Consider the following 20,897-nt stretch of genomic DNA (forward strand, 5'->3'; position numbering starts at 1 on the left):
ATTCTCTTACTCAATGGAAGGGTATGAAGTTACGGTAAGAAACAAGCTATTAATTTTAGCTCAAGATGGCTGGCTTGGTGTTCGGCTTAAACCCTATCAATCTCCCGAGGGTTATTAAATATGTGACACATGTTTGCTGTGTCCACGAGTATTATGTACTTTCTCTGGTGTTTGTCAAGTGATGGATGAAAATGTTTTTTCAGAGTTTCCATTTGCCTCTATAGAACATGGTATGTGCTCAGTATATGTATATATTATATATATAAGAAATAAATCATATAGATTAAGGGCAAAATCAACTAAATTCATCTAGTGAAATATGAGAAAAAAATTAATGCAAAAATGTAAATGTCAATCAACTGCCCGACGCTTCGTCTCATTCATCAAGCACAACCAATTACCGATAGCCTCAGGAACAGAACCTTTCCGTTTAATTAGTGCTTCCGTGTGTACTCAGCAAGGCTTCCCGCCTGATTAGCCTCACTAGCTGCCTACGAGTCTCTCTCTTCTATCTCCTTACCTGCATTCAACCTTTCTTTGATCTCTTCAGGATGAACAAGGAATGTTATTCGTTTCGTTCGCACAATTTTCTTATTAATAAACAAAATTGTGAAACGATGACTAATTCTGTGATTTAAATAACTACATGCATTAATTTTAAGAGTACAATTATGCCTACGCTGTGATTCAATTACATCAGCAGCCTGGTTGATCAACCATCAACCAGGAGGCCTGGGCAGAGACCGGGCTGAGTGGAATTTGACTCCCGGAATCAACTCTATTGATTAAAAACATTCAGTATTTGTGCTTTTAATCAACTCTTTTAAAGTAGATAGAAGCTCAAACCTTCCATCTACTGTATTAACAGATTATTTTGAAATAGCTGACAGCAAACAAATAATATTGTAATATAATTTAGTATTGTTTGAGTTAAAATGTTGATATAATCATTTACTTTAAATTATTAAATTAGTTTTACAAAATAACAAATAAAATTGTGAAACTTTTAAAGATTTTGTATACTGTTCACTGCGTAAAAACATATGAAAACTAACAAACATTTTTAAATTGAAAACAAAAATGTTTTGAGTTTCGAATATTTCGCGCGCAAAAAGGAAGTAACGCCAGCCACACTTTACTAAATTACTTTTCCTGACGTAAATAACTTAATGTATAGTTCGCGAATTTTTTAATCCAATTATCATCACTATTTTATAAGAATTTCCATAAAAAACTGACAACTCTTTTTTATTAATGTTCACTTGAACAAGACGGTCGAGCTACGGTCTAGTTTCAGGCAGGTCGGCGTTCAATCCCCGACCGTCCAAGTAGTTGGGCACCATTCCTTTCCTCCAAATTATCCTAAATCCTTATCCTGATATCCTTTCCTTGCGCTATATAGTCGAAAAGTTTAGCGCTTTCCTTGATATCATCACGGTACCTTACCATGATGGCGGTGGTTAATATAAACAATCGAAATTAAATAAAAAATATATATTGATCGATTTTTTTCAAACAAGTTTAAATTTTTACTAAAGAACACGTCGAGTGTTGTGTGGATTTCGTGCATAGTGAGTAGGGAGGAGCCGGTCGGCCGAGCGGACAGCACACTGGACTTGTGATCCTGTGGTCCCGGGTTCGATTCCGGGCGCCGGCGAGAAACAATGGGCAGAGTTTCTTTCAGCCTATGCCCGTTACCTAGCAGTGAAATAGGTACCTGGGTGTTAGTCAGCTGTCACGGGCTGCTTCTTGGGGGTGGAGGGCTGGTCGAGGACCGGGCCGCGGGGACACTGAAGCCCCGAAATCATCTCAAGATAACCTCAAGATAATAGTTCTTATACCGGCCTTACTGCATGTATTATTAGCTTTGTTATCCGCTGTTCTGTGTTCGTGAAACCCGTTTAAAATAATGAGCTCAGTGTACAATTACTTGCCTTCAATTGGAACTATCAGGGGGAAAGCGCCAAGCCATTACGACTATATAGCACTTGGAAAGGGGGGTCAGGATAAGGATTTAGGATGGGACGGGGCAGGGAAGGAATGGTGCCCAGCCACTTGGATGGTCGGGGGATTGAACGCCGACCTGCATGAAGCAAGACTGTCGCTCTACCGTCCAGCCCAAGTGGCTAGGCATACTACTTCAATAGTAAGCGTATATCTACTTGAATACATTAAGGAAAATATGCACGATTCACCTGTTCTCCTACCGTAGCGCAATGATCAACATAGTCGACTCACGGCCAGATGGTCCTGGGTTCGAGTTTCCAGCAGAGCGAGGCGTTCGAGTAAACTGTTGTGGGTTTGCTTGGTCAGTAGTTAGTCCAGTCCGTCCTCTCGAGTTCCCACAATGTCACAAAAAATGATGTACTACATTGCCCGAACCTAACCTAACCGAGGACCCATGAATAGAAAACGGGGAAGTGCGTCACTTTTGAGACACGTTATGATCTACAATACATCATATTTTGACGGTGGGAATTTATACGTCACAATACAATGTTTTATTCAAGAGAACAGGTTGAACGACTAGGAAGGCCTCGATAAATTTACCACGCTTCCTGTCATTGAAAATTGGAAACTATATACTCGTACAGTACTCGTAAAAAAATAAGAAATCAACAAATATTTTATAACATTAAACCAACTGTTTCCCCATTGTCAATCATACAATCAGCACAATATACACGGGTGGTACGTGGTTACATACAATGGACGGGTGGTACGCGAACAAGGGAACACAGGTGGAAACTCTGTACCCAAATGAGCCACAGACATATTAGAAAGAATTTTTTCAGTGTCAGAGTAGTTAACAAATGCAATACATTAAGCAGCGATGTGCTGGAGGCTGACTCCATACACACAGTTTCAAATGTATATTTTATAGAGTCAAATAAGCTCAAGAATCTGTACACCAGTTGACAGTTGAGAGGCGGGACCAAAGAGCCGAAACTCAACTTTCACAAGCACAACTAGACCAGTACAGGAATACTGACCACCTCTTATTCTATTTCCTATGCAAAAGTATACAAAAAGTATTATTCCGGATTCGCTTAAACTCAACAGTAACAAAATTCATTCACTAAATTCTCTTCACCCTACAATAGCGGCAAACATTCCCTCTCCCCTAGTAATAATTCTAGGAATATTAGCGGCGTATGTTTTACCCCTCTCGCTACCCTAGGCAATGACACACAACGTATTCACCATCACCTGGCATCTTCCCTCCTCATAACCGTCCACCATACTCAACACAATAACACGCTACGTGCACCCACACCCATTGTTCACCCTCCCTCCCTACCAATATTGTCACTCGTCTAACACCTAACGTACCATGTGCATCAATTAACTTCCCCTTAGGCAGTATCATTAATATTAATTACATCAGCACTCATGATGTATACATGGTAGCAGCAACAGACCTAAATAAAGCTGAAGACTGACCAGTGTTAAGACACAACCAGAGTACAGCAGGTTTTCTCTTACAGTCGGTCGCTGTAGAAGGAATTTGCGCCAAGTAAGACCAAGTATTATTACAATGTACCCTCTCATTTGTCTCATAACATTACTAATTATCAATCTCTATATTCAACTGTTAACAACAAATTACATCAAGGGTGATGCTGAGCGACAGCATAAACTATGCAATATTATACTTGATTGTGTTCCAGAACCAAGTCCGTCTTTGAGAAGGATTTCGAGCCCTACTCCTATGAGCTGCATGGCAGCTTTAATTATTAATCCAATATCCAGTTGTCCAATTGAATTTTGACTAATCTTTGTGACCATTAACTATTCTCTACACTTTCGTATTCTTAACGTCCAAAAAGTGAACGAGTAAATTTTTAAGGAATCAGACAACTTGTCATTTTTCAAAATGTCATTAAAATTCGCAAACTCCTGCAACGTTGCATGATAGAACAATAGACGCATTTAAGTCGTGGAATTTTTAAACTATTTAACGAGGCGCTTGAGCCTTGCTCGACTTGTCATTATTACTGAGGAAACAGCTCTTCAGTCCAGAGTATTCCTGTCCTATTCGGAATATTGCAATTTCCAGACTGAGCCGGCGGGTGTAGACATATTTCACCATGCTAGCAGAGTTCCTGCGAGGAGGCTGAGAAAGAGAAAGGAGGAAGCGAGAGAAGAAGAATGAGGTCAAAGTGAGCTAGGGAAAGGAGATAAAGATACGAAAATGAGATAGAAAAGAAGTGAGAGAAAGAATATGAGGAAGACGGTGAGGCAGAAAAGAAGGGAGAAAGGGAAGAGGATGAGGAAGAAAGAAATGCAAGTGAGATAGGAAAGATAAGGAAGGAGAAAGAACTAAAAATGATAGGAAAGAAGGGAGTGCAGGGCGAAAACAAGGAAGGACGAAGAAAGAAGTGAAAGTGAGGTAGAGAAGGAAGAAGTGAAAACTAGGTAGAAAAAAAAGTGAGTACGGGAAGAAGAGGACGGAGGAAATGGGAAAGGTCCTAGAAATCTTATCTTCACACGGAAGGTGAAAGCGAGGTAGCACATAATTTTCAAATGTGGGAGAATCATTTGCATCTTTCTTACCTTCCTGGGACAAATATATTTAAGCTAATGGATGAGAAATTGTCAGGGTAAGCTAAGTTACAACACTGAACCCAAAATAACAAATACCGTAGTTCAGCACTATACACTGAACCCAAAAATAAGCACTGAACCAAAAACCATAAAGGAGCAGATGAGCAATGAACCAAAAATAACAGATGAACACAGAGAAGCAGCCTCATATCAACACACACAGGCATCCAAACATCCTCATATCAACACACAGACATACAAACCTATTCATATCAACACAGGCATACATCCTCATATTAATACACAAATCTTTACCAAGTTGATTGACAGTTAAGAGGCGGGACCAAAGAGCCAAAGCACAACTAGGTGAGTACACAGGCAAACAACCCTCATATCAGCACACAGGCATACAAATATCCTCAACAAAAATATCAACAGTCATACAAACATCCTCATAACACACATGTATACAAAAATTATCATATCAACATACAGACATGTAGGTAAGTAATTATCAAAAGAAGGCACCAAGCCGGGAAGGTTATAAACATCCTCAAATCAAATTTTTCCAAAAACTTCAAACTATTTTTCATAATTATACAGAAAACTTCATAATCAACAATTTTCATTTTTTTTATATTATTTACTAATAGACGCTGTACAAAAATATACCTAATAAAATGTTCATCATACACACCATGTATAATGTCCATCCACTCTGACATGGCGGTAAAGAGACGCCATAGCTTCTTGAAGGGTCGTTATTCGGTATCTGATGGTCCAAGTAGCTGGCTGCCTCTAACTCCGTCGTTTGTTCCAGCTGTTTATCTTTTCTCACATCTCTTCTAAGTGTTATATTGTCATACAAGCTTGGTGGTTCCTCCTGATAATTTCAATCCTCATCTATGAACCTCCTCCTATCATACAGTGTAGCTTCCACGTAGTACACATTTCTTCATGAATTTTAACACAATACACAGATGACAAGATTGTTTAAGTAACAAGCACTTTAAGTAACCTTATGAATTGCTCTTGGCGGTATAGAGTGCTGGCTTGGGGATATGTAGGTTGTAAATACCACGAGTGGGCCGTAGGTAGTGGTCAGATCGACTGACAGGGCATTCTCTTCATGTAGGTAAATGTTGGGAATAATATTGAGATGATGTTCAAGATATGGTAGATAATATTAACTTTTTTTATTAATACGTAAGGTACATCTGGATTGGTGCAGCTACCCTAGACTATATGAAGTGGAGTACAGAGTGTTAAAAAAGCTAACTAGGTGATGCTAAAAAATCCCCATTACACAGGATGGTTAGTCATACAGAGGCATGTGATGGGCAGTCTGCACTGGCAGACTCCGGATGCATTTTGAGGATATCATCAACACAAGAGTGAATAAGGTAGCAGTGGTAATAAAAATTCCCATCTCGCAGGATGGTTAGTCATACAGGGCCATATGTTTAGTATCCTGCACTGCCAAATTTTGGGTGCAATATGAGGATATCCTCAAGAATACGAGAGTGAATAAAGTAATTGCAAAGCTCCAGGTACCTCATGCCAACTGGTCTGAAAGGTCTAATGACTGGGCATTTGGTGATGTAGTGTGAGAGATCATGCCGCAGTTCCTGCTCACAGAGTTTGCACCTGGGGTGCTCAGGATTGGGAGATCCGTCACCTGTAGCCACCTGCCACAGGTAACGGTAACCCAACCTGATCCTTGCAACCACTGTGTCGCACAGTCTGGTGAACGTTTTGTGCTGCCCATAGATATAGGTTTCAGATCTGAACAAATCATAGCTTTCAATACTAGTACTTTCAGGTCGTTGGGAGTCAGTAATTTCTTACCTATCAGACCTGAATGTTTGAACCAATACAGTTTTGACAGTAGAGACGGGGATACCTAGATCTAATTCAACTTCATCTTTGTTGCACGCTAATTTGGCTGCAATGTCTGTCTCATTATGATGGGTTATAATATTAACAAAATTCAACATTGTTTTAGCACAAAATAAAAAAAAACTAGGCTACAGTATAGAATAAAGTAAAAAAAAAAAAAGTCAATTTCAACACTTTCCATTTTCATTATGTATTCAAGACAAGCCAGCCACTACTGACACAATATTCTTTTGTCCTTTCTTTTACGTTCCCCCAGACTTTAAACGAGACAATTGTATTTCGAATGTGCGCCGCTGCGTGTAATTCGTGTTTTGCATTATTGAAGATATCGTACGACACAATTTTATTATGTGAATTAAACAAATTCATTTTCCCCTCTTTAAATAATGCACCTTTCAATGCATATCAGTTATTATATTTTGTCGATTCAGTCAATTTTTTGGTCTCGCAGCGAATTATTTTCGATGACTTGCAACGTTTAACCGTCTAAAAATGTTCGAGTTAAAACTATATACTTCAAGTAATGAAGTTCATAAAGGTGGCCATACCAAAAGTTTTAGAAACATGCTAGGCATAATTGAGTTTGGCAATTCCTAGATATCTTATCAATTTTACCATGTCAGTAATTACAATTTCTTAAAAGAATAATGCATTTTCCAATAATTTTCCCTGAAAAAAATTAATAAATTTGCTGTTTCCAGTTCTGTTGTATGAATTTTACCATTATCCGCTCAAGAAAGACGAGCCACCAGAGACGCTACTGCATAAATGATTACTATCTTGTATTCTGACGACCAGAATCCCGTGAAATTTTCTAAGACAAAATCTCGAAATTATTGGAATTTGATGAGAAATTTTTGAGGTTGCAAGTGCTGCTAAATTTTCAGTCAATAAATGATAGAGAAAAAAGGTTTCCTAGTGCCTGGTATTTCCTGCAACAATGTTAATTATTTCTCCCGAGCAATCCTCGGAGATAAAATTTTATCCATTATTGTTTTTATTTGATTACAATTACATAGGCTAGCTAGCGATCGTCAAGTCCAATATGTTTTAGACAAAGCACATATAACGATAATTAAAGCACTTTTTGAAGTTTTGAGTTCAACGAAGATGAAAGTATTCGTCTAACTGTGCTTGAAGAACTTCAGCTCTTTGGTCCCGCCTCTAAATCTTCAATCGACAGATACCGGTTCCCGAAGCTATTTACTTCTGTTCTATCTACATTTGAAGCTCTGTGTAGTCTATACCAACCAGTAACGGACCTACAATTTGTGAGGCCCTGCTTGAACCGTTACGGGGGACCCCCTTCGCAACCAGGGCTGAGTAACTAATGTTAACTTCTTCAGTGGGGTTGCTTCAAGACAAATCACTATACTTTTTATTTAACCACTACATCTCAGATTTTGATTAAATCTGAGATATGAACCCAATATTTTTAACCAATGTGAATAAAATCGGCTTCTGAAGCTTAAGCTTCGTTAGTTTCATAGTAGATCCGCCCTTGTTCAGCGCAATCCATTTGCCCACTACTCTGATACTGAAAACAATTATTAAAGTGAACCACAAAGGCATTAATAATTAGTTTTCACCTCTGTTCCCTTGTTAGTGTACCACACTAACTCAGTATGATTCCCCCCCCCCCAAAAAAAAAAGAGGCATCCATCTTTGCCCGTCTAACTTTGACGTGTTTATACATGTCCAAGTCAGACGGGCAAAAATGGATGCCTCTTCTTATTTGCGGGGTTAGTGTGGTACACTATAAATTGATCTATCAAAATGCGTATTCACATCTAATTCTGAATGTCCATTTAAGCAAGTACTCTACCTCAAATTTGAATACGAGCCTCAAGGCATGACAAAATGATACTCAAGAGTTGAGAGTAAAAGTAAACTGTGTATATAGCGAGAAGCGTTTCGATGTATTCATGTAGTCTGACCTACAAATATGAACTAGAAAAGATGGTTACTATATTTCAGTTTTCATCGGTCAATACTGAAATATATCAGTCTTGTTCGAAATTTTCAGAAATGTCAAACATAACTTATATACTCATATGCAAAAGAAAATTTGCAACGGTATATCAGCTTTAATGAAAGTGGTTGTGTTTTACCAATTTGCAGTAAAATAACAAATTATTAGGGGTTACCGCTATCATCTATAATACGTATGCTGAATTGACATACTGCTGACAGATGGGGACGCAACGACACTTGTTGAATCTCGCACCAACGAGAACTATGTCTCAACATCTTTGATTTTATTTATTAAAAAAAAGACGGTCTGTGGAGCTTTTTAACTCAACCTGTTATATTGCCATGTTGTATTATCATAGCGATTTATCACGATAATTACTTAAAACTCAGATTTATATTTTCCCTTCTCTGAAGTTATGCTCTGCTAAGTTGGTAACTTTGCATTTCCAATAAGTTATTCTAAAAAAATATTACAAAAAGAAATCCTCGCCTCACTTACGTTTATGTTACCGTTTACCAATACATGTGTTACTTTGATACCTAACATTTGTCTGAGCGGCTTGCTTTACATCGACAGGCATCACCCGGCTGCCCATCTTGGAGGGGGAGATCTCGCACATCGAGATCCCAAGAGGACCAACAACTCTAGGCATCACTATAGTAGGCGGCGCCGACACTCCTCTAGTGAGTAGCCCCTCCTCTTTTACTTTAATCTCCTTTGTATTCTTCTGTTTCTTCGCTTGCTTTTGACATACAATTTCAATTTTAGGAAATGTAGATGTTTATCTCTCAGAATGTTTGGTAATATGTTTATTGTTTGTGATGTGTTTATATGTATGTATTAACACGATGTACTGAACGGGGTGATAATAGCTTGAGCTACCTCATCCCTTTGTGTGTATTTTACCTCAATAAACTTATTTCAATTTCAATTTCAATTTAATTAAAATAAAATTTTAAGTACGATTATGTTATAATTTAATTTTTTTTTAGCCTACTTAGTTTTTAATTGTTAAAGAGATCAGGTCCCACAGAGTTGTAGTTGATAACAAAAGCAGAATGTATATAATTGTGAAACTGTCTGGTCCTGACATAAATCAAATGCGTAACATATGGAAATGTCACCTCCAACTTCAGCAAGGCAGAAAAAGTTCAGCAGAAATCTAAGCAAATCACCCCTATTCATCATCACCACTATAAGAATAGAAGAATATAATATAATAGAATCATCACTATTCTCACAAATTTGTAAGCTCGCGTAGAGAATCTTAATGGAGGAAACCATTCACCACCTCACAGTGCACAATCAAGCAAAATCAACACAACATGGTTTTGTAAAAATCAAAGCCTACCTACGTTTTTGGAAACGGTAACCAACCACACACATAAAAGGACTTCCAGTAGATAGTCTCTGTGAAATTTTCTAAACTTTTGATAACAAAGCACCCACGAAATATTCGCAGAAATTGAAAGCATTTGGAATAAACGGCAGGATACTAAAAATTAATAAAACAGTGGGTAAAGCAAAACAAAAAAAAGCACGAGGTCAATAGAACATACAGTATCTACTTTGGAAAGGATGAACGCAGAGCCACAAAAAATTATCACAGGAAAGGTTGAGGGACCCAGGCGTAACACTTGACACCGGACCTGACAGGGCTGATCTCATCGAGAAGCTGATCAAATTGAAAGATCCAGAACAAATACTTAATATATTCAGAATAATTTAAATGTCCAATGTAACTCATACAAGGGGCAACAACCTCAAGAAGGCGCAATATAGGATTGATGACAGGGGATGCTATAACACCCATATGGTAGTAAACCCATGTAATCGTCCACAAGCTGAAGCTATCAATGCCAAGATAATACTGGAGTTAAAAATTAATTTGGAAATTTTTTTCAGGAACAGTAGGTGTGACCTTTGACGAGCCGTCGGCTTCCTGTCCTAGTCGAGACCATTAGACATTGTAGCCTCTTAGGCAAATTCAATGAAAATATGTTCTTTTTCTCACATATGTAATTTATGCAACTGCTAGACACATGTGCATGCAGTTTTACCTTGTTTCTTCGGTAACTTGAACATTGCCTATAGTTACTGTATGAATATTTTCCATGTTTTTTTCTATGAAAAACAACAGGTCAACATAATCGCGTGATTAGGATAAGCTATACAGTGAGGTTGTAAATAAATCCGCATGTACCCCCAAATAATTGTAATACATCTTCATCTCATTATGTATGCTATGAATTATTTAGTTTTTTAGCACAATACAAGAATTTATGTACCAGCCCGTCCTTTCGAGTTGCCGCCACGGACAGAAAATATTGTACCAAAACACCCGAATCTAATCAAACCTTACCAAGCGACCCACGCATAGAAAAGATGAAATGTGTGTATTTTGAATGTGGTGTAAAATATAAATCATATTTTGTCCGTTGAGGATTTTAACATCAAAATGCGATATGTTTTTCGAGCTTGTGCCCCCTCACAAACATTTAGGTTTCTATTAATAGGTCGCTCGGTTAGGTTAGATTAGGTCCGGGTGTTTCAATACATTTTCTGTCCCTTGCGGCAGCTCGAGACGACAGGCTGTATAAAAGAAAAAAATACTTTTACTTTTTATGTATATGTACTTTCTTTCCATATACAATGAAAGTGATTCACAATATATTGTTTTTCGTTTCACGTTATATCCCAACTTGCGTGTGATTTCACGCTACTTTTACGTGTTCACGTTCTCAACTAAAATTATAGCATTTTAAAGAGCGAAATGAATACACAAAATTATCACAAATAAATCCGAAGCAAATGCAAACCGATTCTAACTAGTTTACCACAAATTTAAAATATTATTTGAATTACTTTCCCCAAAGAACATCGGGGTCTAGTTCATGAACCCATTATGTGATTAACCTACTCTTCCCCCCCCCCCAACCGCACATAGGATGGGTTCGATAACAAACTAATTCAATTGCCTACATGATTATTCTTAACCGGCTATGAATATCTACAGCGATGTGTGGTGGTGCAGGAGGTGTTCCCAGACGGGTTGGTGGCCCAAGATGGCCGCCTGCAGCCTGGCGACCAGATCATCGAGGTGGACGGTGTAGACATGACGTCAGCCACTCACCAGGTGGTGTGTCAGGCTCTGAGGCGTCCCCAGACGGTGCTCAGGCTCGGTGTCTATAGGGAAAGGATTGAGGCTTACCGAGCAGCCTCGCCTCAGTCAACAAGTGCTCCACCGCATCATCAAGGTATACATTAAACCATTTTAGCCAGCAAAAGTAGCCTTTGATTCATTACAAATCTTAAACAATACTTATCAGCCCAATACTGTGTAACTTATTACTTCCCCCATCTTTAGTATAATTACTTCTTACACTACTTCTGAATGAGAATTTGTTCTAAAACTTTTTTACAATTAGCCGGTTATAAAAAAAAACTGAGGGTAGAGTATTGCAAATCTGAACTGAAACTGTGTTGACAGGAATTTTAATACTAATATAAAAAAGAACAGATAGTGAAATCTGTTATCTTGTCAGCGTTCAAATTAGCCATTGAGATAGCTATAGCGGTTACCATCGACTCACGCGCCGTCTTGGATTTTATCACCCTTTGATATAAAACACTATTTTGCCGATATGATAAAAACTTACTCGCGTTACAATGAAATATTTGTGGAGAGGAGTTTCAAAATATATTGTAAGTTTTATTATATTTACGTTGTTTGAAATTCGGGGCACCTGTGATGATTGTAGTGCTGTGAGACGAAGAGTACGTTCCTGAAAATCCTGGTTGTGTTACTCGACGTGTATTCGTATTTTCTTTAGAAGACACCATTATTATTTTGTGCATATACATTTCGTAAATCATACAGTGTATTTCCACACATTTGTATTCATAAAGGTGGACATGAATAACCACAACCCTACAATAAATTATGCACGCTTCACCACTGTGTCAGAACCACAATATCACCATTAACAAGAATAGGAATGATACATATAAAAACATGTCCCATAACCATTTGCACCTGAACCTGTTTCACTAGTTTTCCCGAAACTTATTTGTTGTGGATCTATCTTTATACATTGAATTAACTGAAACACTGAGTAATACACGATTATTTCAATAAGCTCATATAGACAACAGCGACTAATCCTGTCCTCTTAGCGAGGCTAATCACACGAGTGAAGGGGAGCCCACTGGGGAAGTCAATCCCTTACCATAACAGGTAAGATTATTATAACAGGATCGCCCAAAGGAAGATTATTATACTACAACTTGTGACCGCCTAACAGCTACAAAAAAAACTACCAAAAGTTGACTTACCAATTTAAGATGTCCCAGACGTCCTCTTGTTAAGCACGGATCTTTTCACTATTCGCTCTCAGGTTCTTTCAGCATATCTTCCTTCAGTTGCAGTAAAAGATACTGAAGTCGGGCTTGATATGTCCTTAGAATTTCAATTATTTGTTAACTATTATCACTGTCACCATTTTAATTAACACTTCCTCATGTACTGCAGCAGGTGATAAAAAGTTGACTTGATCACCACTGACGCTCTCTCTATAGCCACCATTAAGCAAAGTAATTCTCACTACAAGTATAATTGTTCCTGTTTGCTTAATTACAAATTTCCGCGAATAATAGTTGTACTGTCTCACAATTCGCCATAAACACCTTTAGTCTTTGTCGTCAAAATACTGTTCTAACCTTTCACCAAATATTTATGGGTTTCTCACTGCCCCAAACTGCATAGTTTCACTAAAAATTCTGTCTTTTTTCCACTGAACCTCAAATTGCACAGAGTTCCCTAAACACTGCACAGAGTTCCCTAAACACTGCACAGTTCACCTCATTTACTAAAACATGTCTCCTGACAACTTTCCACAGTGTAACAAAATATCAACGGATATTGAGGAATCCCAGAGGCTCTTCTTTTGACCCACTTCCTCTATAAACTGCCAGTGTAATTTTACCCACCAGTAACAATAGGGGCCGAACCATTCCATTGGGAACTTTGGACACTGACTTCGTGGCACTACCGATCGACTAGCCGGTTGACAACTGACGCCGGGCCGGTTTCTGCCGAGCGACATCGGGTGATATTGGCTCGGTTTGTTGTTGACCATTAGCCTGTCAACCGCAGGAGAGTTATTAAGGCCCTCGCAAGTGCTTAGTGGACAGTTAGCAAGTATAGCCGACCACTAAGTCCTGAATATAGTCAAGAACTAACGTAAAATATGAGTGTATACATACCGAGAAATGAGGTACACCTCTGCAACACTGGCGACTTCAGGCTCTTGCATTCGTGGACGATGACGTCACGGTTGACACACATCATGCTTCCATACAGCCATTTTATTTGTTCACTTGTCTGTCTTGCAGCCTTTACTTCATTGTAGTGAAATTTCCCAAGACGTAACTAATTACCAATGACTCTCAGCGATTTCAATCAAATTCACACTGTTGAGTTCCCATTTTAATACGCGTGCTACTTTTTATACTACCTTTTTTTCCTGATCTACTTTATTTCCATGCGTACTGATAGTTTGTGTTTAATTTGAGCGCAAGTAAGGTTTACATCTGTCAACTGATTTTGAATGGGCAATGAAATAAGATAGGTCCTTGTGTTGCAGGTGTTTGACAAACCACACATGGCTCAACTACAGATGACAAACCACGGATGACAACTACATATGACCACTCAAAATACAATACAACACACGACACAACCACAGTACACCTGAACAAGGGCACAATCACGAACGACAAAAATCAACCATATTTTGTTTCATACCGAGATTTATTAGACAGCCTACTACCTCGTAGTCGGTCACATCACTCAACGTTACGATCAATTCGTGTTTTTAATGAGGTATCGTAGTCTTGTTGACACATCATAAGTGACGCAGTCTGACAATATGGCGGACCAAATTTAATAACAAACCCATCGTCTAGAAACAAGTTTTATTGCCGTTTTACATGTTTCGTTTCAACAGAAATTCCAAATCATGACAGATTATATTTCAAAATGTTTTCAAAGTGCTTGCTTGTGATCTTTGACAATATTGTTATTTCCAGGGAAGGTTTGCTTTCAATTTATATGAAATTATAAAGTCTTTAAATATTACTGATATTCATCTTTTCAGGGGAAATGGTGGCAGTAACTTTATGCAAGGAAACAAGCCGACAGCTGGGGCTCAAGCTAGGAGGGAGGCGTACTGAGCCTGGTATTTTCGTCATGGAGGTACTTGATGGCTCTGTGGCCGCACAGGACGGCCAACTCCACCCACACGACCGCATCCTGGCCATCAATGGTGCTGATGTGCGCTATGCTCGCCTTGACCATGCCTCGCGCCTCATACAGCAGAGTCATACACATGTAAGCCTTGTGGTAAGTCGCGGGCCGGCTGTTGCCTTTGTGTCAGGCTCTGATACGACCGCCCACTCCCCTGAGTACTGGCGCAACAGTTCAGCAACTGACAGCGAGTTCCATGGATCTGCTGGCCACAGAAGTGCAAGTGACAGTGGTTGTGGTGCCATGGAATATGGGCGATCTGCTTCTTGTGATTCTCTGAGTGATCACAGTCTTGTGTCATCCATGATGTCTTCACCAAGCACCCGTTTGCCTTCTGAGGCTGGTGGCGGCGTTGGGTCTCCCTCGAGAGGTGGCTCACCCACCACTTCCTCTCCTGGGTACTGCACATCAGATACTGACGACACTGAATCCAGTCACCATCATCCTCCAACCCACCACCACCACCACCACCATCGACACTCAACTTCTGTTGATTCCCAACACTATCATCACCAGTTGCCAGCTGACCCTACTCAGGAGCAGGACCTCCGCGATCAACACCCGTCATCATCTGAACACAGTCTCCACCACGATTCCATTTCATTACCTGCTACTCCAAGAGGTGCTCGCTCACCTGAAGACTCTCTTGATATCATGGCAGGACTCAAACGCTTAATGCACACTGAAAACAATCAGCTTCAGCAGAAGAATGTCACCATTAAAAAGGTATGTACACACTAACGGTTCGTTCATTAAAAATAATAAAAATAAATGGGTGAAGCATTTACAGCGTTGTGGTTCGAATAAAATTCGTCAGTGAAGCACTTGTTCCGGAAGTGTTCGAACGAAATCAGTTGCGAGTTGTGTGTAAACCGTTTTTCATTCATAAACAGGGGGGTTTGGCGGGTGCATGGAATCACTTTTGGGTCTGCTTGGAGGACGGGCTAGTACAATACAATACTGTTCATGAAATGAAACTTAAGAATCATAATTAAAATAATAACTTTGTAATTTGCTTCATTAAGCTGTGTCTTTTAAAAATATTTACAATGTAATTTACGACTCGTTGACGATACATTTTATGTATATAATGAATGGGGGGTCACTCATGGAGGAAATAAACATCGTGATAAAACATGCGTAACTCTACGTACTGTACATATCGTAAATAATCATTTCCATTTTCAGAACACAACCTAATAGTTAAAAATACCAACTGAGAATACCATGCATCATAAAGAGAAACATTATTATATCTATGATGTACTAGTGAAGAGCAATGCGTGCTAACACATGTACATAAAATGTGTTACGGTTCATATTTTCAGATTGTAAGGGAGAGTCTGGGCATGAGGATTGGTGGTGGAGTGAACAGCAACGAGGGTGACACTCCCATCTACATTGCCAACATTAACCCCCAGGGTCCTGTCGGAAGGTGTCGAAACATCAAGGTATGGCACGATTGTGGTATGGTTTAGGCCGTGAGTGATGATGAAACTAGAGCTTGGTTTTGGCAATTGTTTAATAGTTTGAAATTAGTAATCATTCTTAATAACATGATTAATAACTGGTACACTGAAATATAGTCCTACTGGCTCATAGAGGTTAGGTTCTATTTAAATCCATTCATTTTCGCTCATATATGTATCCTGTTTTTAAAACAATTTATTCACATCCTCAATTATATTGCCAAACCAATTTTGCTTATATCATTTTTTAATAAAAATTCATCAAATTTACAACCATTGCTACAAGTTCTGAACTGTTGATAATCTCAAGGCCTTTATATATCCCTTCTAAATGCCTTTCATTCATTTGTAAATTTGAAATATATTTTTCCTGTCTCAAGAGAATGTAACCCAAGTTCCCTTACCCTGTCTTCATAAAAAAGATTTTTAATACTAGGGATTAACTTACACTTCCTGTGCTGATGCTTTCGAGAGAACCTATGTCCATACCTATTATACCATAATACACTGTATATCATTTATATATTATCCAAGTGAGACTTTACTGGTGCAAGATGCAGTATAAGAATAATACTGGTCTTTCTATTGCAAATGCATTTAGATATAAAACTAAATACTTTATCATGTTTGCCTTATTTCATGAATCGATATAGATTTAGTCTTGGTTTTAAGTCTTATGCTAATTATTTTAAGTTATCAGGATGTTTAGTTAGGCTGGAAAGTGGTTACTACAGTTGTTTGTTAAGGAAAGGGTCAATTCTAAGGCATTTGAGATGAAGTTAGGTACCTTATTTGTAGACTTGTTACCATTGTACTTTTGAATTAAAAACTGTTTCATACTTTGCTAATATATTTTTCTCACAGAAGGGTGATGTGTTGCTATCGGTAAATGGACAGTCGCTGCTTGGACTAACGCATGGACAAGCAGTTGCACTACTGAAGGCTACGGCAGAATTGATAGGCGTCACACTTTCTCTGTTAGATGGTCCTGAGACATCTGTGGGATCTGCCAACTTTGTACCATCTTGGCTGTATTGGCAAAAGTTGCCACGCTCTTTACACATCTCCAAGAGTGTTGTACTGCACAGGGCTCCTGGGGCTTCCCTTGGTTTCAGTATAGTTGGTGGCTCTGATCCCCAGCGAGGGGCTGAACCTATACATGTTCTGTTTGTAGTGCAGTCATCCCCTGCAGCCCTTGAAGGAAAGTTACGATGTGGAGACCGTTTGCTGTCAGTAGATGGCCACTCCCTGGAGCTAGTTCGCCATGCCTCTGCTGTCAGTCTTCTAAAGCAGGCAGGACAAAGAGTTAACCTTGAAGTGGTTTCCTGGCTGGGTACAGAACTGTGACCTATAATGTTTGTTTTCCTAAAGGATCTTCCTGTTAAAGGCAATATCAAACATGGATGTACCAGTAGTGATGGGCATCAAAACAGTCAAAATGTGCCTCTGGCACCTAAACAATTAAATATAAAACTTAAAAAAATGGTCTCTGAAGGAGCTAAAATGATAATGCTAAGCGTATTTAAATGGAGGAATTTATTTTTTTCAATACATAGATATATAATGTGTTCTTGCATGCTCTAGTAAAATCTGATGGTAAAATATTACTTAAAAGTGTACTTATTTCTCAAGCCATTTCTTTGAGACACCAAGTCATAATTTTAAATGCTACCTGTAAGTTAAAATTAATTCACAATATTTGTGATAATTATTTCAATAGACATTTAAATTTGTTGTGATGCATAATTACAATAACAAAATTACCTTTTCTAAAAGAATTTACATTAAAAAAATTTGGTGACAGGTAGCATGCATACACCTTTATTGATGTACAGCAGATACAGATCTGAGCTATTACACAACAATAAACAGTCTTGTACAGAACTTTATACTTAAACATCTGTTATAAATTTATTATTATATGGTAGCTTCCTAAGCAAACAATGTTGCTACAGTAATATAAGCCTACAAAACAAATGTGATGGTAAATGATAAATTACAAGAAATAAACAAATAATTCAAAATAATGTATTTTTTTAATTATGAATTGCATTGTCATCTTTGACAAAGTTGATCCAAATGAATTTTTGTAGAATATCTAGAAATTTGCATACATTTTAATTTGTGGTGTTATTTCCGAGTATGAGGACAAAAGCACCTCTTATACAGTATATGGTATTCATCGGTAAAAGTGATGTCTGTCTGTCTGTAGATGGATTTCCATCAAAATGGCATTTTATTGGTTCATTCCTTTCGTATACTAAGTGAATCATTGTTAAACCTTCCCTAAACTTCGACCAAAAGACTGATTTTCTAAACGCTTATTAAACACTTGCACTCACGTGTACATGGAGCATTGCATTAAACTACCAGTCAATATGAGGCAAACCTCACTGGAACCCAAATATTTTCATTCATATCTCTGTCTAACTATGTTTCAACATTTTCCAAGGTGATACTACCTGGCAGGTTATGCAACATAAATACTGCTGTAGTATTAATTAGCTAATGCTTGCTTATGACCTTTCTGTCTTGTGTTTCGATCACATCATTTATATTCCTCTTATTATGTCTCATTCAGTCATTCACTTCAGTAATATCACCCATCATTCTGCACTTCTCAAGATAGTTTAACCTCATGCTCACCTAATAAAAATATATGATGCTGGGTATTAGCTTGATCATCCTTCTGTAAATTTCTCGGAGGATTCATGTCCCTTCTGTATTACGAGAACTAAAACTGCACAGTATAATCTTAAATGTGGTATCACTAGGTATTTTATACGACAAAGAGTGGTGGGAAGATGGGACACCACGAACGTAGCTCTCATCCTGTAACTATACTGTACTTCGGTAATTACACTTAGGTAATTACTAGGGCAAAGTTAATATTATTCCTATGATTAACTCATATTTTGTATATTAATTAACATGCAATTCTTTATTTACCACCACTTCAAAATTCCTTGACACTGGATTTACAGTAGGCCCAATTATATCTACATTGCCAGCCTGATTTCAGTCTCTCATACATTTCACAAGCTTGAAGTACACTTAAGTAGATCCCAAGAGCAAATGTGTAAAACCCTCCACTGGACATATTCTGGGCACCTTCAATAACATTATACTTGTCAAGGTGGCTACGAATGTAGTGACTGGAAAAACTGATTCGCTCTGGCCTTAATTTCCAAGCAGGATGAGATGTTTGGGGGAGGTTTTCGTATACCCAATTCCTCTGATTCCCTGTCAGTAATTAGGTAATGTACCTGGAAATTAGTACTATTGTGGGTCGCATCCCAGGATTGTTCATTTGTAGGCTAGGAACACTGCATCAAGCCTAACCAGCTTTTTATGCTCAACAATTTAAAACATTTAACTAAAAGTGTTACTCACCTGATCATTTTGGGATATTTGCATCAGTTTTCTATGGAAATGTTGTATGACTTAACTTTTGCAATCATCAAGCCTAAAGACTTTCCTTCAGTACTTCTTGAGAGAGAATCTGTAAGTCTCATTACACACATGCCATAAATTTGGGTCAATACCAAATCAAATTATTTGCTTAATCTGAGAAACATGGAATTGGAAGGCAGCTTCATTCTTGCCAAAGTTCTCCACCAGTGAGTGTTGAAACAGGTCAATATGCAGTCTCTGACAGCAGGAATGCTATGAAGGGCACAATCACACAGAACACCCTAAGCATCACTAGCTGAGCATTCCTAGATAAGTTAGGGTGGGGTAGAAGACAGCTAGTGATTTGAGCCACTGCAAACCACTCTTTACATGCTGACCACTGTCATGAACTCAGTCAAGCACAGCTCACCTATGTTCATGAATTCATCCAGTAAAAAGAAAAATCTGGCTTTGAATCCGAGACCTGAACCTGTTCAAGACCCAGAAAACAAAGGCAGGCTTTTATGGATGTGTAGAATAGTTAAGGAATAAATGTAGATCACAAAAACCTGGATGTGGTGAAAGTTTTTAAGGAAAGGTTCGATGTGGCAAGTTTATGCAAACTGAAATAAAGTGAGATTTGAAAAGTGGAGCCTCGTAAATATGAGAGGGGGTAAAAATAATTAGAGGATTAATTGAAGAGTATGCCATTTAGTGAATAAAACGTCAGCTGGAGAAATAAATTACTTCTCATGACACAGTTCAAAGTACAGTACTTGTGTATGAAATTCAATTGTAAATTGACAAAGATAGCTGTAGAGATGGCAAAGGCTTTATATGATGACAAGAGAAGATGAGAAAATTATTTTATGGGGGTAGTGAAGAGAATAATGTTGCTATGATAGCAAGAAATTAAAGAATAATTATAAAAACACCTTGAGAATGAAACGATACATATAATTTAGCATCCTAAAAATAAACGATGGTGCTTTTAGGCAAAGATTTACCACCAAAAAGTGCAGTCTGACACATCCACATGTCCTGGAATGTTTTTTGTTTCACCACTAGAAATTGGGTCAGTCTCTGAAACAGATTTCGTAATGATGTCTACACTTCTGAGTAAACAAGTGTTTTTTATATGATTTGATACAATGTTCATATAATTTTTTAACTTTCTTTATATAGTATCTACATTTACACAGGGAAATCACAATACTATATATCTATGAGAAAATCACTGGAGCAGGATAGGGGTCAAACAATGATTTTCTCATAGATATACTATATCATGTTATTGCAATTTCCT

General features: G+C 38.1%; 1 protein-coding gene across 1 annotated transcript in view; it reads left to right on the forward strand.

The window, feature by feature from the left end:
- LOC123762894 (ligand of Numb protein X 2) overlaps positions 1-20,897 on the forward strand; it is an 84,133-nt gene that overhangs the window by 57,217 nt on the left and 6,019 nt on the right. Inside the window, exons 3-7 of the mRNA XM_045749656.2 lie at positions 8,999-9,105; positions 11,439-11,679; positions 14,581-15,455; positions 16,058-16,180; positions 17,063-20,897. The exon at positions 17,063-20,897 is cut by the window's right edge and continues 6,019 nt beyond it. Of these exons, the coding sequence (XP_045605612.1) occupies positions 8,999-9,105; positions 11,439-11,679; positions 14,581-15,455; positions 16,058-16,180; positions 17,063-17,545 (1,829 nt within the window). The 3' untranslated portion in view covers positions 17,546-20,897. The remainder of the gene's footprint in view (positions 1-8,998; positions 9,106-11,438; positions 11,680-14,580; positions 15,456-16,057; positions 16,181-17,062) is intronic.

Source organism: Procambarus clarkii, chromosome 5 (assembly GCF_040958095.1).
Source record: "Procambarus clarkii isolate CNS0578487 chromosome 5, FALCON_Pclarkii_2.0, whole genome shotgun sequence".
Taxonomy (NCBI): domain Eukaryota; kingdom Metazoa; phylum Arthropoda; class Malacostraca; order Decapoda; family Cambaridae; genus Procambarus; species Procambarus clarkii.